The sequence below is a fragment of the Myxine glutinosa genome, chromosome 12 (genome assembly GCF_964187855.1).
Source record: "Myxine glutinosa chromosome 12, kmMyxGlut1.1, whole genome shotgun sequence".
NCBI lineage: Eukaryota > Metazoa > Chordata > Myxini > Myxiniformes > Myxinidae > Myxine > Myxine glutinosa.
In genome coordinates, this window is record NC_136272.1 from 12014991 (window position 1) to 12037385 (window position 22395).

The following is a 22395-nucleotide window of genomic DNA, read 5'->3' on the forward strand; positions in this document are numbered from 1 at the left end:
CCTCAACAACAAATGCCTCATCCTGAACGACTACATCCTGGAAAATAAACTAGACTTTCTCTGTCTCACTGAGACCTGGCAACAACCACTGGACTACTACACGCTCAACCTCACCACACCCAATGGATATTCTTACATCAATAAACCATGCTCGGAGGGCCGAGGTGGTGGAATTGCCGTTATTCACCGACAAGACATCAAGACCAACCTCATCTCCATCTCATCTGCTCCATCATTTGAACACCTGGCTTTTAAACTCTCTGGTCACACACAGTCAGTCATGGCTGTTGTCTACCGCCCTCCCAAACCACACCCATCATTCCTGTCTGACTTCTCCTACTTTCTGACCCAGCTATGTTCCCTCTCCCCCTCAATCCTCCTCCTTGGTGATTTCAATATCCACATGGACTCCACTGACTCCACGCTAACCACTGACTTCACTGATTTACTCACCTGCTTTAACCTCACTCAACATGTCAACTTTCCTACCCATAACCGTGGTCACATTTTGGACCTTGTCTGCTCTACTGGACTAATTTTGCACCATCTCTCTGGCTCCGACCTCACTCTCTCTGACCACCTAGCCATCACTCTGACCATCAACATCCCCACCCCAGCACCAAGGCATTATCGCACTATCAACTTCCGTAAGCTAAACGCTCTTTCACCTACCTCATACTCATCGACCCTCTCTGAAAAAATGTCCACTTCTCCCTTCGTTGACCTCCACACCCCTTCTGACCTCACTGACTACTACAACCACACTCTCTCCTCCTGCCTTGACCAACTTGCGCCTATAAAAACCAAAACAGTTTCTTTCACCCATTCTGCTCCCTGGTTTACCCCTGAACTCCGCCTGATGAAAACTCGTGCTCGCCAACTTGAAAGACTCCGCAATAAAACAGGTCTCACAGTTCACTCCCAAGCCTACAAGGACCACCTACAACACTATAAAGATGCCCTCTCCCGCGCCCGCTCCGCCTACTACTCTCAAATTATCCACTCTGGCTCCGGAAACCCAAAAGCACTCTTCTCTACAATAAACAAACTCCTCAGCCCCCTGAACACCACCACCCAGTCATTCACAATAGACAACTGCATCTCCTTCCTTTCATTCTTCCAACGCAAAATTGAAAACATCTACAACAGCTTGACCACCGCCGCACCCGCTCCCCCTCAAACCACCTGCCCCCCCTTATCCTGCCATCCCCTGTCTCAATTCTCCCCTGTCTCCCCTACTGACCTCTCTGAACTCCTCATCGGAATGAAAACTGCCACCTGCACTCTTGACCCCATCCCCTCCAGCTTTGTCAAGGCCTCCCTTCCTGCTCTCTCTCCACTTATCATTGCAACAATAAACTCCTCCCTGTCTACAGGCATCGTCCCACCATCCCTCAAAATTGCTGCTGTTACCCCCATTCTGAAAAAACCTGGACTAAACCCTGACACCCTAAATAACTTCAGACCCATCTCCAACCTACCCTTTCTGTCAAAGGTTTTGGAACGCGCTGTAGCCACTCAACTCAAACATCACCTCTCTGCCAATAACCTGTATGAAACATTCCAATCCGGATTCCGCTCCAACCACAGTACTGAAATTGCTCTCCTCAAAATCACCAACGACCTTCTCCTCTCCTCTGACGCTGGCAACCTCAACATTCTCATCCTCCTCGACCTCAGCGCCGCCTTTGACACCATCGATTACACCATCCTCCTCACCCGACTTGAAACCACCTTTAACATTACCGGCAGTGCCCTCTCTTGGATTAAATCATACCTCTCTGACAGACGTCAGTTCATCTCCATCAATAACTGCAAATCCCCTACTGCTCCCCTCCCCCAAGGTGTCCCCCAAGGTTCAGTTCTTGGCCCCCTCCTCTTCATCCTTTACCTGTCCCCCCTCGGTCACTTAATCCGCCGTCATGGTCTCCAATTCCACTGCTTCGCCGATGACATCCAGCTTTTCATCTCCACCAAGTCCATCTCCACCGCCACCCACTCTATCCTGACAAACTGCATCACTGAAATAAAATCCTGGCTTCAAATCAACTTCCTCAAACTTAACTGTGATAAATCTGAAATAATCATCATTGGCCCAAAAACGCTCACCAAGTCCACCCATAACTTTGCCCTCAACATCGACGGTTTCCCAGTATCCACCTCCCCTCACATCCGGAATCTTGGCATCATCTTTGACCAAACCCTCTCCTTCGACAAATACATTAAACAGATCACAAAGACAGCCTTCTTTCACCTGAAAAACATCGCCCGTCTCCGTCCATCCCTCTCCTCCGTGGCTGCAGAAACCCTCATCCACACCTTCATCACTTCCCGTCTGGACTACTGCAATAGCCTCCTTTATGGTTCACCCTCAACAATCACCAATAAACTCCAATACATTCAGAACTCCGCTGCCCGTCTACTCACCCATTCCCGGACCCGTGACCACATCACCCCCGTCCTTTACAAGCTTCACTGGCTCCCCATCTCCCAGAGAATCCAGTACAAAATCCTCCTCTTGACCTACAAAGCCCTCCATTACCTGGCCCCATCCTACCTGGCTGACCTCCTCTCCAGACACACTCCCACCCGCAACCTCCGCTCTGCTGGTACCAACCTCCTGACCCCCCTCATCCGGACCAAATTTAGATCCTGGGGGGACAGGGCCTTCTCCATCGCTGCTCCCACCCTCTGGAACTCGCTACCTCACACCATCAGAGACTCCTCCTCACTCACCACATTCAAAACATCCCTCAAGACCCACCTGTTCAACACTGCATTCAACATTTAACCCACAGCATCTAACCCCTGACTATCTCCTCTCCTTCTCCCTCCTTTGTGCTTTGAATATTTCCCTATTGATTCTTCTTTTTTTGCAATTGTTTTTATGTTTTGCTATGCATTATGTTTTGCACTCTGTCAAAGCGTCTTTGGGCTTCCTGAAAAGCGCTATATCTATCTATAATTCCAGTAATCTCTGTGTGTCTGTGTGTGTGTGTGTGTGTGTGTGTGTGTGTGTGTGTGTGTGTTTGTCTGTGACCGCTGTTTCTCGACAACCACGGGTCCGATCTAATTGAAACTTGCCAGATATATTGCTGGGGACCTGAGGATGTGCCTTTTCAAGGTTTCATATTAATCGGAGAAGTAGTTACCGAGCTATGTCCAAAAAACGATTCAACCAATCAGAGAGCAGCGAGCTATCACGTGTGCCGAACGTGGCGAACAGACTCTGCCTCGGACGGCACATTTGAGAGCGTATTCATTTATTTCACGTTGGCAAACTATGTTGGCGCTATGTTGGCGTTAAACTATGTTTTAAAACTAATTAAAACTAATTTGCGATTCATCGTAACTGCGATATGCGACCTTCCGGACAGTCAAATGAGGACGTCACTTCCGGACTTACGGATAGTCATAGTGACGACGTACTGATGCTGAACGTGGCGAGCAGACGCTGTAAGGTACGATCGATTGTAGTACACGTTTATAATAACTCTGCCGATACAGGCCCGATTAACTGCAGCGCCATCCGAGCTGCGGCGTCGGGACGATACATTCATTGTACGGTCACATCACGCACTTACGGGCACGCCCATGGGCCCATGGGCACGCCCATGCATGCATGGGCGAAGACATTTTTTTTTTTTTTTTGGCAAGGAACGGGCACCCACGTACGGGCACGTCCTAGTAAAATAAATGCATGATTATTATTATTATTAACCCTTTATATAGAAGACTTTATAGCCTGAACCCTTTATATAGAAGACTTTATAGCATGAACACTTTATATAGAAGACTTTATAGCCTGAACCCTTTATATAGAAGACTTTACAGCATGAACCCTTTATATAGAAGACTTTATAGCCTGAACCCTTTATATAGAAGACTTTATAGCCTTAACACTTTATATAGAAGACTTTATAGCCTGAACCCTTTATATAGAAGACTTTATAGCCTGAACCCTTTATATAGAAGACTTTATAGCCTGAACCCTTTATATAGAAGACTTTATAGCCTTAACCCTTTATATAGAAGACTTTACAGCATGAACCCTTTATAAAGAAGACTTTATAGCCTGAACCCTTTATATAGAAGACTTTATAGCCTGAACCCTTTATATAGAAGACTTTATAGCATGAACCCTTTATATAGAAGACTTTATAGCCTGAACCCTTTATATAGAAGACTTTATAGCATGAACCCTTTATATAGAAGACTTTATAGCCTGAACCCTTTATATAGAAGACTTTATCGCCTGAACCCTTTATATAGAAGACTTTACAGCCTGAACCCTTTATATAGAAGACTTTATAGCCTGAACCCTTTATATAGAAGACTTTATAGCCTGAACCCTTTATATAGAAGACTTTATAGCCTGAACCCTTTATATAGAAGACTTTATATATAGAAGACTTTATAGCATGAACCCTTTATATAGAAGACTTTATAGCCTTAACACTTTATATAGAAGACTTTATAGCATGAACCCTTTATATAGAAGACTTTATAGCCTGAACCCTTTATATAGAAGACTTTATAGCCTGAACCCTTTATATAGAAGACTTTATAGCCTGAACCCTTTATATAGAAGACTTTATAGCCTGAACCCTTTATATAGAAGACTTTATAGCATGAACCCTTTATATAGAACACTTTATAGCCTGAACCCTTTATATAGAAGACTTTATAGCCTGAACCCTTTATATAGAAGACTTTATAGCCTGAACCCTTTATATAGAAGACTTTATAGCCTGAACCCTTTATATAGAAGACTTTATATATAGAAGACTTTATAGCATGAACCCTTTATATATATATATATATATATATTTTTTTTTTGTATACAAGATCGAGGCTCGTGAAAGAGCGAACATTAATCACACAGAAAGACAAACCGACACATAAAACATGTAACATCGGGAGCGGTAGACAAGATGGGGAGAGAGGGGGAAGGACACAAACACAACATATAGAAGACTTTATAGCCTGAACCCTTTATATAGAAGACTTTATAGCCTGAACCCTTTATATAGAAGACTTTAGAGCCTGAACCCTTTATATAGAAGACTTTATAGCCTGAACCCTTTATATAGAAGACTTTATATAGAAGACTTTATAGCCTGAACCCTTTATATAGAAGACTTTACAGCCTTAACACTTTATATAGAAGACTTTATAGCCTGAACCCTTTATATAGAAGACTTTATAGCCTGAACCCTTTATATAGAAGACTTTATAGCCTTAACACTTTATATAGAAGACTTTACAGCATGAACCCTTTATATAGAAGACTTTACAGCCTTAACACTTTATATAGAAGACTTTACAGCCTTAACACTTTATATAGAAGACTTTACAGCATGAACCCTTTATATAGAAGACTTTATAGCCTGAACCCTTTGTATAGAAGACTTTATAGCCTGAACCCTTTATATAGAAGACTTTACAGTCTTAACACTTTATATAGAAGACTTTACAGCATGAACCCTTTATATAGAAGACTTTATAGCCTGAACCCTTTATATAGAAGACTTTACAGCCTTAACACTTTATATAGAAGACTTTACAGCCTTAACACTTTATATAGAAGACTTTACAGCATGAACCCTTTATATAGAAGACTTTATAGCCTGAACCCTTTGTATAGAAGACTTTATAGCCTGAACCCTTTATATAGAAGACTTTACAGTCTTAACACTTTATATAGAAGACTTTACAGCATGAACCCTTTATATAGAAGACTTTATAGCCTGAACCCTTTATATAGAAGACTTTACAGCATGAACCCTTTATATAGAAGACTTTATAGCCTGAACCCTTTGTATAGAAGACTTTATAGCCTGAACCCTTTATATAGAAGACTTTACAGCCTTAACACTTTATATAGAAGACTTCACAGCATGAACCCTTTATATAGAAGACTTTATAGCCTGAACCCTTTGTATAGAAGACTTTATAGCCTGAACCCTTTGTATAGAAGACTTTATAGCCTGAACCCTTTATATGGAAGACTTGAAAGCCTGAACCCTTTATATAGAAGACTTTATAGTCTGAACCCTTTATATAGAAGACTTTATAGCCTGAACCCTTTATATAGAAGGCTTTATAGCTTCATAGCCTGAATATTGCGATGAAGTTAACTCCGAGGGCCTTTCACTCACTCACCGCAGGCAGGTTGGTGGTCTTTCTGTCTTCTACCGACTCCTCTCCGGCCTTGCTCCCCCAGCTCTCTCTGTGCTCTGTCCCCCAAATATTTCTACATGTCGCACAAGATCTGCCAGCAACCCTCTTCTGGTGAAACTGCCAAAATCAAGAGACTCTCTATTCACCTTCACACCTTCATTCCCCTTTTCTCCCGCCTCTGGAACAAACTCCCTCGCTCTCTTCAATTCCACTCCTCCCTCCAGGTCTTTAAAGCACATTTCCACCACCATCTCTTATCTTCCCCCATCCAAAACCTTGATCTTTTCTACCCCCGTTAATTCACCCCAGATCCACTTTTTTGAAATACAAACTTCTTTCCTGGAAGTCCTAGCAGTGTCCATGTGTTTTTTACCTCTCCCAACCTCCCCCCTTCCCATGCCTCCTCCCCCCCAAGCCCTCTCCCTCCCACAGATCTCCTGATGTCCCTGCTCTCAAATGTTGTACTTGTGTGCTTCCGTCTCTCTCCCCATCTTGTCCCCCGCTCCCTTTGTTATGTCTTATGTGTCAGTTTGTTTTTTGTCATTCATGTTACCTCTTACACGAGCTCGATCTTGTATACAAAACCAAAAAAAACCCCACTTCTTGAAGAACGCCGTCATCAGAGAAATTTGTCTCACTGAGTGCAGCGATATCAACACTAAACCCAGCTACCTCATGTACCACAACGACAGTCTTATGCTGAAGCTGATTTAGAGAATCGTCAAGTAGTTTTGAAACATTCCATGCAGTTATAACAAGTTTCGGTGATTTCTCCTTGTATTGAGCACAGAAATTGGATGACTGACCAGCTGTGATAAACTGCTAAGTCAGTACGCAGTGATCTTTATTTAGGCCACATTTCCTCTGCTACTACTTCCTGAAAGGCCCAAATTAATCCCTCCTTCCTGTGGGGTCGGTCGGATAAGATTTCTAGCCCAGGTTTTTCACCAACCGGCTGGCTAGGCCCTACTTTCTTTCGTTTGACAGTGGCGAGCAATTTCTAACTTGCTCAGGGTGCCGGTGATTACTCAACCACTTTCCACCAAAGATCAGTGATGGCAGCCAGGGTCTCCAGCTTGAGGTTCATCCGAGGGGCGGCCCACCTTGTGGTGTGTCGCTCCGCATGCGAATACCAGGGTGACGTTTTATAACCGGGTCGAGATTCAAAGAATAAATGAGTTATCTCAAAAGGCTCAGAAGGGAGTGTGTGCTACCTCTGCATCATCCTATGGAGTTTGCCGATCCCATGGCGTCTTTTGAGAATGAGTCAGCCATTATTTACAACACCTTGGATGTTCTTGCTTTCAAGCATCGACTCCAAGCTCCTTTGGCAGCTCCTTTCGGAGGAATAGCAAACTGTCCAGCATCGATTTTCAGTTACAAAATGTTCATCGCTTGTCACAGCTGCCCTGATGCCTCATGGTGGGTGTGCAATGAGTGAACGGAATGCTCTCGGGGACATCAGTGCAGATTGTCTTCTGGTTGCTTTGTAAAATGGAGTTTGCACGCCAGGAACCCTTCATTCTGAGAACGCTTTGAAGTAACTGAGGGGTCCTCTGAGAACACTCAGAACTGAGAACACTCAATATACGATATACAATCAATATACGATATACAATCAATATACGATATACAATCAATATACGATATACTGAAGGAGCTGTGCTCCCACGTAGTCGGAAGAATGGACGCGACAAAAAGCTGGAATTCGTCCGAGTTTTTTATTGTCACAAAACAACTCGGGTACTTTGAAAAGCCCGTTTTTCGGGCAGCAATATATATACACATATTATCCGGGAGCGATTGCCCGGGAAAGGCGAGAGGCGGCGTGGCCGGGCGTCCTGGCCGCGGCCTGGCAAGTCGAGGGCGGGCATGCCCGGGCATGCCCGGGCGTCCCGGACGCGGCCTGGCAAGTCGAGAGTGGGCCTGCCCGGGTGTCCTGGACGAGCCCGGCATGGTGATCGCTCCGCGTCCTTGGTAGGTGCAAGGCGATTGTGTAAACCCAGCGGTAGCTGCTACACACGTCCCCCCAGAATCGACTTGCACCGGCAGGGTCAATTTGAGGGGGGTCCTGATTACCCGGCCGAAGCGACCCCTGGCGGGTCGTGGGGGGGGGGGGGGGGTCCGGTGTGGTGGTGGGCGGTCGAGTGGGGGGCACCGTGGACGGGGGGTGGCCTCACCGCGGCGGAAGGGCCAACCGTGGCAGTTGGTCGATGTCCACGTGCGCCGGCTTGAGGCGGTCCACCGCAATCCGGTCCGACCTGCCGCCGATGTCGATGACGAACGACTTGTCGTCCCGTCGCAGGACCCGGAAGGCCCGTCGTACGGCGGCCGGAGTGGCCCCCGATGTGCGTCATGACGCACAAAAACGTACTCCGCTGTGCGAAGCGCTGGGGGGACGGAGGACTGGGGGCACCGTGGTGGGATGTTGGCACGGGGGCAAACCGTCGGGCGGCCTCCTGGAGGTCCGAGCGCTGGTGAGCTGCGGATCAGGGACTGGTAGCGTCGGGCACGAATTCTCCCGGGATGCATAGCGCCTGGCCATAGACAAGCTCGGCTGTGGATCCCTTGGGGGCCGTGCAGAGGCCCAAAAGGACCCACGGCAGCCGGTCGGCCCAACCGCCATCTTGAAGGCCGGCCATGAGCGCGGCCTTCATGGAGCGGTGGAATCGCTCACACAACCCGTTGGCTTGGGGGTGGTAGGCCGTAGTACGGTGGAGCTTGACCCCCAGGTTGCGGGCGACCGTGCCCCACAGCTCGGAGGTGAACTGCGGTCCGCGGTCCGACGAGATGTCTGCCGGTGCGCCGAAGCGGGTGACCCAGCTGGCGATGAAAGCCTGCGCCACGTCGGCGGTGGTGGTGGAGACGAGGGGAATGGCCTCCGGCCACCTGGTGGTCCTGTCCACCATGGTGAGCAGGTGTGTGAACCCCCGTGATGGGGGAGGGGGCCCACCAAATCCACGTTGACGTGGTCAAAACGTCGTTCGGGCATGGTGAAAGGTGCCAGCGGGGCCTGGGTGTGTCGGTGGACCTTGGCCTGTTGGCAGGCTGTGCAGGTGCTGGCCCAATCGCGGACGTCCGATCGAAGGCCGTGCCAGACGAATCGCGCCAACACCAGCTTCTGGGAAGCTTTCCGGCCCGGGTGGGAAAGGCCGTGGAGGGAGGCGAAGATGCGGCGTTGCCAGGTAACGGGCACGATGGGGCGAGGCTGCCTTGGGAGACGTCGCAGAGCAGGACAGTGTCCGCGAAGGGGATGTCGGCCAGGCGGAGGCCCGTGTCTGCCGCCCGGAGGGCTTGCACCGTGGTGTCGGTGGTTTGGTCCGCCGCCATAAGCGTGAAGTCCACGCCGAGGTGGACCGCGTTCGCGCTGGCCCGAGAAAGACAGGCGGCCACGGCGTTGTTTTTGCCGGCGACGTGCCGGATGTCCGTGGTAAACTCCGACACGGCGGAGAGGTGGCGCTGTTGGCGGGCCGACCACGGCTCCGTGACCTTGGCCATTGCGTAAACCAGTGTTTCCCAACCGTTTTCTGATCGAGTACCACTTGGAGGTCCCGTACCGTCGCCGCGTACCACCTGATTTCAGAAAAACTCAATCCGCGTACCACCTGGTTCCAGAAAAACTCAATTCGATAAGATATCAGGCTTATTTCAATTTAATGCGAGGGCTGCATCTGTTTCTTCTCCACAAGCTGGTCGATGCGGGGCATAACTTTGCTCACAGCACATCGGAAATCATGAAATATATCAGAAATCAGAAATAAAAAAATTATCAGGCCAAATCATTTTTTTAAAAGGTTGTCGCGAACCACCTGGAAGGCCCTCGCATACCACTAGTGGTACGTGTACCACAGGTTTGGAAACACTGGCGTAAACCAACGGCTTGTGGTCGACGAACGCCGTGAAGGGTCGGCCCTCCAGGAGGTGGCGGAAATGGCGAACGGCCAGGTGTAGACCGAGGAGCTCACGGTCAAACGTGCTATATTTGAGCTCGTTCGGCCGGAGCTGCCGGCTGAAAAAAGCGAGTGGCTGCCAAACCCCGTTCACCCATTGCTCATGTACGGCGCCCACCGCGTAGTCGGAGGCATCCGTGGTGAGGGCGATGGGAGCGTTGAGCACCAGGTGAGCGAGCAGTGTTGCGTCGGCGAGGGCCCGCTTTGAGCTTTGGAAGGCCGTGTCCATTGCTGTGGACCAGACGATGTCGTGCTTGGCCGGCTTGCCCCGGAGGGCTTTGTAGAGGGGCCGCATGAGTTGAGCAGCACGGGGCACGAAGCGGTGATAGAAATTCACCATTCCCAGGAATTCCTGCAGGGCCTTTATGGAGCGGGGACGCGGAAACGTGGTGATGGCCTCGACCGTGGTTGGCAGCGGCACGGCCCCGTTCTTGGTGATGTGGTGGCCCAAAAAATCAACGGCCATCGTGCCGAAGTGGCATTTGGCCGGGTTGACGATGAGGCCGTGCTTGCTGAGGCGCCCGAACAGTGTTCGGAGGTGGAGGAGGTGCTCGGCCCGGGACGTACTGGTGACGAGGATGTCGTCCAGGTAAACGAAGAGGAACGGCAGGTCACGCAGCACGCCGTCCATCAAGCGCTGGAACGCCTGAGCCGCGTTCTTGAGGCCAAACGGCATCCGTAGGAATTCGAATAAGCCGAACGGCGTGATGACGGCCATTTTAGGGATGTCGGCCGCCCTGACAGGTACCTGGTGATATCCCCGTATGAGATCGATTTTTGAAAAAATGACCCGTCCTGCCAGACGGGCGGAGAAGTCTTGGATGTGCGGGATCGGATACCTGTCGGGGGTGGTAGCATCGTTAAGGCGGCGGTAGTCGCCACATGGGCGCCAGCCGCCTCCTGGTTTTGGGACGATGTGTAGTGGCGAAGCCCACGCGCTATCGGAGCGCCGCATGATGCCGAGGTGTTCCAAAGCATCTAACTCGGCTTTGGCCATGGCGAGCTTGGCTGGGTCGAGGCGGCGGGCTCTGGCGTAGACCGGCGGGCCCGTGGTTGGTATGTGGTGCTCGATCCCATGTCGTACTGCGACGGCCGAAAACGTCGGCCGCGTGAGGGCCGGGAACTCCGTGAGCAGGCGAGCAAACTCGTTCGCCGCCAGGGGGGCGCATGCCAGCTCGGTCGGAGCGGAGCTGCTCAATGTGCATACCAGGGAGCTGAAGGTCTCGGCGTTGATGAGGCGACGCCGTTGGACGTCCACCAGCAGTCCGTGTGCGCAGAGGAAGTCGGCGCCTAGCAGAGCCATGGCCACGTTTGCGGTTACAAACATCCAAGTAAAGCGTTGGCCGCCAAAGCAGAGGGTGACGTTGTGTGGGCCGAAGGTGCGGATGGCCGATCCGTTGGCCGCAACCAAGGAGGGGCCGCAAACCGCGGACTGCCTGTCCTGATCGGAGGTGGGTATGACGCTCAGTTGGGCGCCGGTGTCGCACAGGAAACGCCGTCCGGATGCTTTGTCCATGATGAAAAGTAAGTTGCCCGTGTTGCCGGTGCTTATGGCTGGTAATGAACGCCGGCCCGGCCGTTTCCCACCTGCCGAAGGTGCACGGGGGTCGGCATGTCCGGGCCTTCTGGCTGAACCTGGCATGATAGTAACACCACGCCTGGTCAGGTGGAGGCCCTGGTCGTCGTGCTGGAGGTGGTCGGCTCGGCGTTGCGGCCGCCAATTGCGTCGGCCGTTCGGTCGTCGACCGTGCCGGGTGCTCGGGCGCCATGGGCATTGCGTCGGACGGCGGTGGGCCCCAGGTCGCTGCTGCAATGCGTTGGCCTGCCGCGGAGATCTTGTCGGCTTCCATGGCGAGGGCGCGGGGATCCGTGATCGTCGTGCTCACCAGGGCGAGGCGTACCGGGCTAGGCAGCTGACGGAGGAACAGCTCCCGGAACATGAATGCCGGAGAGTGCTCGCCGAGCAGCGAAAGCATGTAGTCCATTCGCTCGGACGGGCGCGTGTCGCCGAGCTCGGGCAGGTCGAGCAGGCGCCGTGCACGTTCCGCCGATGGGAGGGCGAAAGCGTCGAGGAGGAGCTTTTTAATCGCGCCGTATTTGTCAGCGGCTGGCGGGCTCTCGAGGAGGCTCAGGGCGCGGGCCGCGGTGGCTGAACCGAGCGCTGCTACCACATGGTGGAAGCGGGTGTCGTCGGCCGTGATGCCTCGCAGGGCGAACAGGGAGTCCGCCTGGGCGAACCAAACCGCCGCGTGAGCCTCCCAGAAGGTAGGCAGTTTAAGGGCAACTGCCGTGTCCATGTCGGTAGATCACCAATGAAGGAGCTGTGCTCCCACGTAGTCGGAAGAATGGGCGCGACAAAAAGCTGGAATTCGTCCGAGTTTCTTTATTGTCACAAAACAACTCGGGTACTCTGAAAAGCCCGTTTATCGGGCAGCAATATATATACACACATTATCCCGGAGCGTTTGCCCGGGAAAGGCGAGAGGGGGCGTGGCCGGGCGTCCTGGCCGCGTCCCGGCAAGTCGAGAGCGGGCGTGGCCGGGCGTGCCCGGGCATGCCCGGGCGTCCCGGCCGAGGCCTGGCAAGTTGAGCGCGGGCCTGCCCGGGCGTCCTGGACGAGCCCGGCATGGTGATCGCTCTGCGTCCTTGGTAGGTGCAAGGCGATTGTGTAAACCCAGCGGTAGCCGCTACAATACAATCAATATACGATATACAATCAATATACGATATACAATCAATATACGATATACAATCAATATACGATATACAATCAATATACGATATACAATCAATATACATATACAATCAATATACGATATACAATCAATATACGATATACAATCAATGTACGATATACAATCAATGTACGATATACAATCAATGTACGATATACAATCAATATACGATTTCCCCATGTAAAATTTAAAATAAATGTAATTATAAATGCAGAAGTTTTATTCATACTAATGCTCAATATGTATTTTCGAAAGTTAATTGTGTGTGTGTGTGTGTGTGTGTGTGTGTGTGTGTGTGTGTGTGTGTGTGTGTGTGTGTGTGTGTGTGTGTGTGTGTGTGTGTGTGTGTGTGTGTGTGTGTGTGTGTGTGTGTGTGTGTGTGTGGGGTGGGAGGGGGGGGGGGAGGGGAGGAGTGGCGCAAGGTTGAATGAAAGTTTACCTGGGGCACCGTCCACTGTGTAGCACACACCTGATGTGATAAAGAACAGGATATATTAGGTTTCGTAACAGGAGACATAAAACAAAAGTAATGCACCTATAATCAGCTTCATCATTATGGGATGTATTGGATTCTTGGTACGATAAATGGAAAAGCAATTTACCGTGCAGGTGTAAAATCGCAACTGCAACGCTATACCTGTGTTGAACATTCTGATAATAGGTGTCAGAGGTGAATGATTGCAAGACAGAAGATTAATATTTGTACATCACAGATAATTTTTGTTTGTTTTAATATTAAAATACTCAGATTTTCATTTTTGCGTTTTACAGCAGGGGATAGATGTTATCCTGGGTAGTCCAAGGGTAATACCTGCCCTCCCTCCCCCCTCCCCCCCCCCCCACACACCCACTCCAGGTAGTGGGCAAAAATATGGAAACACCGGGGTAAATCAGGGACACCAAGCAACGGCTTCTTTACAGGTGTGGCCGATGTGTTATTTAAGCAAATACCATCCCAGCATGCTTAGGGTCATGTATAAAAATGCTGCACAGGCCTCCACCGATGTGTCATTTAAGCAAATACCATCCCAGCGTGCTTAGGGTCATGTATAAAAATGCTGCACAGGCCTCCACCGATGTGTCATTTAAGCAAATACCATCCCAGCGTGCTTAGGGTCATGTATAAAAATGCTGCACAGGCCTCTGCCGATGTGTTATTTAAGCAAATACCATCCCAGCATGCTTAGGGTCATGCATAAAAATGCTGCACAGGCCTCCGCCGATGTGTTATTTAAGCAAATACCATCCCAGCGTGCTTAGGGTCATGTATAAAAATGCTGCACATGCCTCCGCCGATGTGTTATTTAGGCAAATACCATCCCAGCAGGCTTAGGGCCATGTATAAAAATGCTGCACAGGCCTCCGCCGATGTGTTATTTAAGCAAATACCATCCCAGCGTGCTTAGGGTCATGTATAAAAATGTAAGATGGTGTCAGATGGAGCCTGTTGCCCGTGATCCAATTCAAATTTGGTACGAGTATGTATAATGATGTAAAGATTAAGTGATTAGATTTTGAGTTAAAGAGGTCAAAGGTTAAAGGTCAAAGTCTGTAATAAGTCTATAACTTGAAAATGGCTCAAGGGATCTAATTCAAACTTTATACAGGTTTGTATAACTAGGGCATGCCCGTACTATATATAAGCTAGGACGTGCCCGTACGTGGGTGCCCGTTCCTTGCAAAAAAAAAAAAACTGCAAAAAAAAAAAAAACTGCAAAAAAAAAACAATGGTTTGGTCCATTCGCAACGACCACAGAACCCCCCCCCCCCTCTATTTACATGAATGGTTTGGTCCATTCGCAAAGCCAAAGCGAACGACCACAGAACCCCCCCCTCTATTTACATGAATGGTTTGGTCCATTCGCAAAGCCAAAGCGAACGACCACAGAACCCCCCCCCCCTCTATTTACATGAATGGTTTGGTCCATTCGCAACGGCAAAGCGAACGGCGAACGGCTAAATCGCCATAGCTCGGTAAGTACTTGTCCGATTAATTTCAAACCTTGAAAAGGCACATCCTCGGGTCCCCAGCAATATACCTGGCAAGTTTCAAGTATATCGGACCGGTAGTTGTCGAGAAACAGCGGTCACAGACAAACGTACAGACGTACAGACGTACAAACGTACAAACGTACAGAGATTACTGGAATTATAGATAGATGATGTAAAGATTAACTGATTAGATTTTGGGGGTCCTGAAGTAAAAGTCCAAAGGTCAGAGGTCATGTCAGGTAAAAATGTGAGAACTTGTGAATAGCTGAAGGGATTTAAATTAAGACTTGGTACGGGTATGTATAATGATGTAAACATGAACTGATTAAATTTTGGAGTCAATAGGTCAAAGGTCAGAGGTCATGTCAGGTAAAAATGTGCTAACTTGGGCATGGCTGAATGGATTTAAATTAAAGTTGATACAAGTATCATAATGATGTAATAATGTGGGTGGAGGCATATCATTCGACGTCGTGACGTCGAAGAGTGCCATTCTTGTTTTCTGCTGTGATGCCCTTTGTGTTATCAGTGCATCACCTCGCCATGCCCTGAGGTTATCACGTAACAGTGTATACGTACATATGTAATAACCTGGGGGTTAATTATTCAGAAGTAAATATCTTGATGCCTGTCAGAATAAGTGTTTGTAAACCCCAAAAGACCAGATGAGGAGAGGTGTTCGAGAGCAGGATGCGATGGCCACGGCACTCCAGGAAAGCCATGTGCACCTGTGTTTCCCAAATGTCTACCCTGGGTTAAGTAGATATTATAAGATAACCAAGAAACTGTTACCGTTCATTCGAGGAGATCGGCGTTAACACCCATTCGGTAATCGCTGCATTTCGACTGCACTTTACTTCCCACGTCCCCATTACATTCTTTATTTATTAAACCTATTTATTTTTAAACGATAGCTGTGTATATGAGTCGCGATTTCGCCTGCATATTTAAACCCTCCCGTACTGAAACACCTGCGCGGTGTAATTAGTCAAACAACTGTATCACGGTGGAGTGGATTATCCATGTATGCACAGTTTTGCCTCTGCTCGGCGTCTTGGGAGGATAAATCTCCAATGGTTCTCACTACAATATGTATGTATATATATATATATACACAAAGAATTAAGTTAAGCACCCCCCCCGTTTCTTTACAACCTCGCACATTACAAGTTTGTTGTCGTCAAAACAGTGTAATATACCCATGATATTGCTATATTTTCTGGAGAAGTGATATTATGGTCACATAAAAACATAACAATCATGCCGTTTTCAATATTTTATTCTGAATAATTTAAGGTGAAATTTTTTGGGAATTTTAGGCATATTTGCACCTCAATTTAAGTATGGAGCTATAGGTCCATCACGGACAGTGTGGATGACGTTTATGTTTTCTAACGTACAGTCATTGTTCTGAGAAGACCTCTAGCGATCTTTGCGTCAATAACGTGTGTAGGACCCACGTGATCGGATCACTGACTCAACCCTACGTCTCATAGACCCTGTAAGCCGTCGTATGCGTTGCTGTGGCAGGTTGTTCCATTCCCGATGTAATGCACGTTCCAATTCATCCAGATTGGCTATTGGAGGGACCATCTTCGCAATTTGTCGTCCCAACATGTCCCAAACGTGCTCGAGGGGGTTCAGGTCAGGACTGTACGCAGGCCAGGGGATGGTTGTCACAGCACCTTGGACCTGATAACTGTGCGAGGTAACCTCAACGGAGAGCGATATGCCGAGGAAATCCTGAATACCACCGTAATCCCGCACTTCGATGACCACACCCTCGCCAGCAGACCCATCTTCATGGATGACAACGCCAGGCCTCACCGTGCGAGACGCGTCCGAGCCTTGCTGGAGCAAGGTGCTGTGACAACCATCCCCTGGTCTGCGTACAGTCCTGACCTGAACCCCCTCGAGCACGTTTGGGACGTGTTGGGACGACAAATTGCGAAGATGGTCCCTCCAATAGCCAATCTGGATGAATTGGAACGTGCATTACATCGGGAATGGAACAACCTGCCACAGCAACGCATACGACGGCTTACAGGGTCTATGAGACGTAGGGTTGAGTCAGTGATCCGATCACGTGGGTCCTACACACGTTATTGACGCAAAGATCGCTAGAGGTCTTCTCAGAACAATGACTGTACGTTAGAAAACATAAACGTCATCCACACTGTCCGTGATGGACCTATAGCTCCATACTTAAATTGAGGTGAAAATATGCCTAAAATTCCCAAAAAATTTCACCTTAAATTATTCAGAATAAAATATTGAAAACGGCATGATTGTTATGTTTTTATGTGACCATAATATCACTTCTCCAGCAAATATAGCAATATCATGGGTATATTACACTGTTTTGACGACAACAAACTTGTAATGTGCGAGGTTGTAAAAAAACGGGGGGGGGTGCTTAACTTAATTCTTTGTGTATATATATTTTTTTTTGGGAGGGGGGGGGGGGGTTCCCTTTGTGATTTTTATTTTTTGATCTTTACAGGGAAAGGGAAACAACTGGTTGCGAGTGATTCCTCGCACTGAGGCTGGTGCATTTGCACGTGGTGCCAGGGTACAGCTACACATGGAGAAAAGCAGCCCTCAGCTTCGTATCATTGATGGAGGTTCAGGTTATCTTTGTCAGATGGAGCCTGTTGCCCATTTTGGGCTGGGTAAGTCTTTTTCAATTTGCATTTTAATTTCCTTGATATTTACCTGATTATATTATGCAGGAACACGGTGAGGCAAAAAGGGATCCCAGTGACTCTATTTCAACTAGCATATTAATATGATCAATATTTTTAATACTCTCAAAAGAACAAATAACGACAGGACTTTGCCTATAAAATACAAGGGGATTCAAAATTATTTTGGGACAAATTCAAAGACACTATTATTTATTTATTTTGCAGTGCATGTGTGTACTGCAACGGGTCTCCCGATATATATATATATATATGTATATATATATATATATATATATATATATATATATATATATATATATATATGTATATATATATATATATATATGTATATATATATATATATATATATATATATATATATATATATATGTATATATATGTATATATATGTATATATATATATATGTATATATATATATATATATATATATATATATATATATATATATATATATATATATATATATGAGGCATAGATCTGGAGAAAGTATAAAACAATTTCTGGAGTGTTGAAAGTTCCCAGTAGCACAGTGAGCTCCATCATTAAGAAATGGAAAGAATATGGAACTACCCAAACTTTTCCTAGAGCTGGCCGTCCGACTAAACTGAGCAACCGGGCAAGAAGGACCTTGGTCAGGGAGGTGACCAGTCACTCTGACAGAACTACAGAGCTCCTTGGCTGACATGGGAGAACCTGCTGGAAGGACACCAGTCTCTGCAGCACTTCCCAAATCCTGGCATTATGAAAGAGTGGCCAGGCGGAAGCCACTCCTGAGAAGAAGGCACATGATAGCACACCTGGAGTTTGCAAAAAGGCACGTGAAAGATTCTGAGAGCATGAGGCAAAATATTCTGTGGTCTGATGAGATGAAAATGTAACTCTTTGGCTGAAGGCAAGTGCTACGTCTGGCAGAAACCGAGCACGGCTCATCGCCCATCTAATACCATCCTTACCGTGAAGCATGGTGGTGGTAGCATCATGCTATGGGGATGCTTTTCAGCGGCAGAGACTGGGAGGCTTGTAAGGATAGAAGGAACAATGAATGGAGCCAAATACAGGCAAATCTCCACGAGGAGAACGTGCTTCAGAGTGCAAAAGACTTGAGACTGAGGTGAAGATTTCTGTACCAACAGGACAATGACCCCAAGCATACAGTAAAATCAACACTGGAATGGCTTCAGAATAAGAACATGAAAGTCCTTGAGTGGCCCAGCCAAAGCCCAGACTTGAATCCCATCGAGAATCTGTGGAAAAACCTGTGAAGATTGCTGTTCATAGACACTCACTATCCAACACACACACACACACACACATGCATGCATGTGCACACGCAAACACGTGCACACGAGGTATTATGGTTTACACACGTTTGGCTTTGGTTTTGCTTTTGGAGTTGTTTTGTTTTGCGTGGCATCATATTCTGTGTATTGTATGCATAATGTTATTTTTATGCATCATATACATACTGTATATACATATTGTGCACATGTTGTATTGTATACACACATATTATGCGTGACATGTTGTACAGTGGTATGTTGTGTTCACCTGTTTTGTGTGTGACATATTGCACATATATTGTGCGCACATGCACAAACACACACATCCACGCGCATGCACGCGCACACACACACGCTAACGGAGGTAAATACTTTGAGACCCGGTAGCTCTCCGTTCCATCTCCTGAGGCCCACCCAATTGTGGGGATAGCAGGTAACAACAACTTGCATGCAAACACACACACACACACACACACACACACACACACACACACACACACACACACACACACACACACACACACACACACACACACACACACCCATTATACTTTTTGTCTCTTGGACTGTTGTGAACATCATTATATAAAATTAAACCCCTAATTGTATGGTCAACGTCTACATTCCAGATGGGAATTTTACATTATGAAGCTTAATTAATGTGCAGTATCACTCCAAAGACAATTTTGTTGAATTTACATGAAACATTTTTGTGGTAGGCCTACAATTTGTAAAAAAAAAAAAAAATAGAAACAAAAATAAAACTATAAAAATTGTTCAAACTGTTCCTTCAGATATAACATGAAATGGCTTTTTTGTGATTAGCATTGGTGGGATGATTTTACGATGCATTGTTGAAATATTGAGAATGTATTATATTTAATTGTTGGCTACCCATTTGTTGTGGTTTCCATGGCAGCTCAGGACGTGGCAACACGTGTTGAAGTTACCTGGCCTGATGGAATTATCTACTCTCGGAGGCTCTATCCGGCGGATGTTAACTCTGTCATTGAGATCCCTTACCCCACAAAAAGGACACAGCGCAGGAACCGCCAACAGGTAAAATGGGGATCTTCTTCTTCTTTCGTATGCAGCGCATGGCTCTGGGTAGCATCATTTTGCTGTGCCACCAATGCGGTGCCTCTGTATGGTAGAGCAGGAATTTTGGAATATGGCCAGGGTGCCGGCGATAACTTGCTTGCTCTTCACGAAGGGCACCGTCCAGTTTAACGGTAATCGGAGGAACAGCACACACATTGATGCTTTGGCCTGCCTGTAAAACACCAGGATGACAGTTTATAGCTTGATGGAGATTCAAACTTCTGGGGCCAAACTATTCTGCCAGCACATAAACTGGGTTGATGGAGACTTGTTTAAAAACACATCGGTTTTAGGTTTTTGATGCCTATCAAGAGTTTTTTTTTATGTGGAGGTGGTTAAGGATGGATAATCAAAAGTTACTTTTAAAATTTTACTCGTAAACTTTTGTAATTTTTTGTAAATTTTGGTAAATTTTTGTATTTTTTTTTGGTATACAAGATCGAGGCTCGTGAAAGAGCTAACATTAATCACACAAAAAATCAAACAGACACATAAAACATATAATAAGGGGAGCGGTAGACAAGATGGGGAGAGAGGGGGAAGCACACAAACACAACATTTGAGAGCAGGGACATCAGGAGATCTGTGGGAGCGAGAGGGCTTGGGGGGAGGAGGCGTGTGAAGGGGGGAGGTGGGAGAAGTATAAAACACAAGGACAATGTTCGGGACTTCCAGGAAAGAAGTCGGTATTTCAAAAAAGTGGATTTGGGGTGTTTTAACGGGGGTAGAAAAGATCAAGGTTTTGGATGGGGGAAGATAAGAGGTGGTGGTGAACAGCTGTTTTAAAGACCTGGAGGGATGAATGGGATTGAAGAGAGTGAGAGAGTTTGTTCCAGAGGCGGGACTAAAGAGAATGAAGGAGTGAAGGTGAATAGAGAGCCGAGATTTTGGCAGTTTACCCATAAGAGGGTTGCAGACAGATCTTGTGCGACCCGTGGAAATATTTGCGGGACAGGGCACAGAGAGAGCTGGGGGAGCAAGGCCGGAGAAGAGTCGGTAGGAGATATTCACATCATAAATTTTTACATCATAATGGTTTATTGATATCTCATTGATAGAGGGCACTTGCCTATTAAGCTCTCCGGACTAGCGATTTCGTTTGATGGAGCCAAAGCGCTTAAAATATAACGAGTTTTACTGTGATGGCAGCAGGAGACATTGGATCTGAGAGCATGTCGTCATTGATGTTGGGACCAGCAGTCGCGTCTGCATTTGTTGTGGACGTCAAAGATGCCGCGGTATCTTTCGAAAGGTATAGGCCATTGCGACCCTCTACGTTGGTATCTACGTTGCGCAATTGTCCTGCTTTGAGGTCTATCTATTTATTATTAGGGCATCTCATCTTGATTCTCGAAGAACTTATAAAATGGGTCGTGGTGTCCGGATGTGTGTCCGTCCATCCGGTCATCCATCCATCTGTCCGCTAACTTTTCCCTGTTTTTGCTACTCCTCCCTTATCACCCGGGTGATTATTCTGAAATTTGACAGATCAATACAAGACAGGAGCCCGCACAATCCCTGTGGCTTCGACTTTCGATTTTGGATCATTTTGGACAAACTCTGGAATTCCCTACCTGCATCCTCTTTCCCAGCAACATACCACCTTTCCCAGTTTATGAGAGATGTGAATAGGTATCTCCTTTCCCAATGATTCCCCCTCCCACATTTTCTTTTTTGTAGTCCCCGCCATTGATTGGCCTTAGGCCTTGTGATGGACGAATTCACAAAAAAAAAAATAATAAATAGGATTTCTCACAGCAAGAAGCAACTTTCCTGGTATATGGATCTAATGTCGACACAACAACCCAATTGCCTCCACTTCCTCATAATTACCTTGTGTTATCCAATCCAATGGTTTACTCAAGTTATTATGACAATATGATCTCACTTTGGGGTATTATAAAAACCCCTAGAATAAGATACTCACAAGTAGTCCAAGAATTGCCAAAGTTGTGTTTTTACCTCCACCACCAGAGGTGGATGGGGTTGTGTTTTCACCCCTGTTTGTCTGGCTGTTTGTCCGTGATCAGGATATCTCAAAAAGTTATGGACGGATTCGGACGAAACTTGTTGGATGAGTTGGTTAGGTGACAAGAGCAAGGCGGTTTGATTTTGGTTCAGGTACGGATGCAGATCCGGCCTATCCGTGGATACAAAACGTAAACTGTTCAGCCTGGTGGAGGTATCTCTACCCTGCAAGGTTTAAGTTAATATGTAGACCTACTGTATAATCATATTATATATACTTCGAGAAGTTTGTTTGACTTATATGCACTCCTGAACCGCTGTACAGAAAAAGTTGTAAACTGGAATTTTACTGAGATGAGTGAAGGAAGGAAGGTTTTTGAGGGTAAAATAAATGTATGGTTGAAAGGTGGGGAAGGACACCAATTCATTATAACACAGCACGGATCACAGTGTCAGGGGTTCAAATAATATATGCCA

The 22395-nt window shown here is 47.1% G+C and overlaps 1 protein-coding gene across 1 annotated transcript in view; it reads left to right on the top strand.

The window, feature by feature from the left end:
- The window catches only part of LOC144888388 (cartilage acidic protein 1-like), a 246602-nt gene extending 226303 nt beyond the window's left edge, over positions 1-20299 (top strand). The window contains exons 10-12 of the mRNA XM_078766245.1: positions 17364-17532; positions 19769-19908; positions 20282-20299. Coding sequence (XP_078622371.1) covers positions 17364-17532; positions 19769-19908; positions 20282-20299 — 327 coding nt within the window. The remainder of the gene's footprint in view (positions 1-17363; positions 17533-19768; positions 19909-20281) is intronic.
- Positions 20300-22395: the final 2096 nt, after the last annotated feature.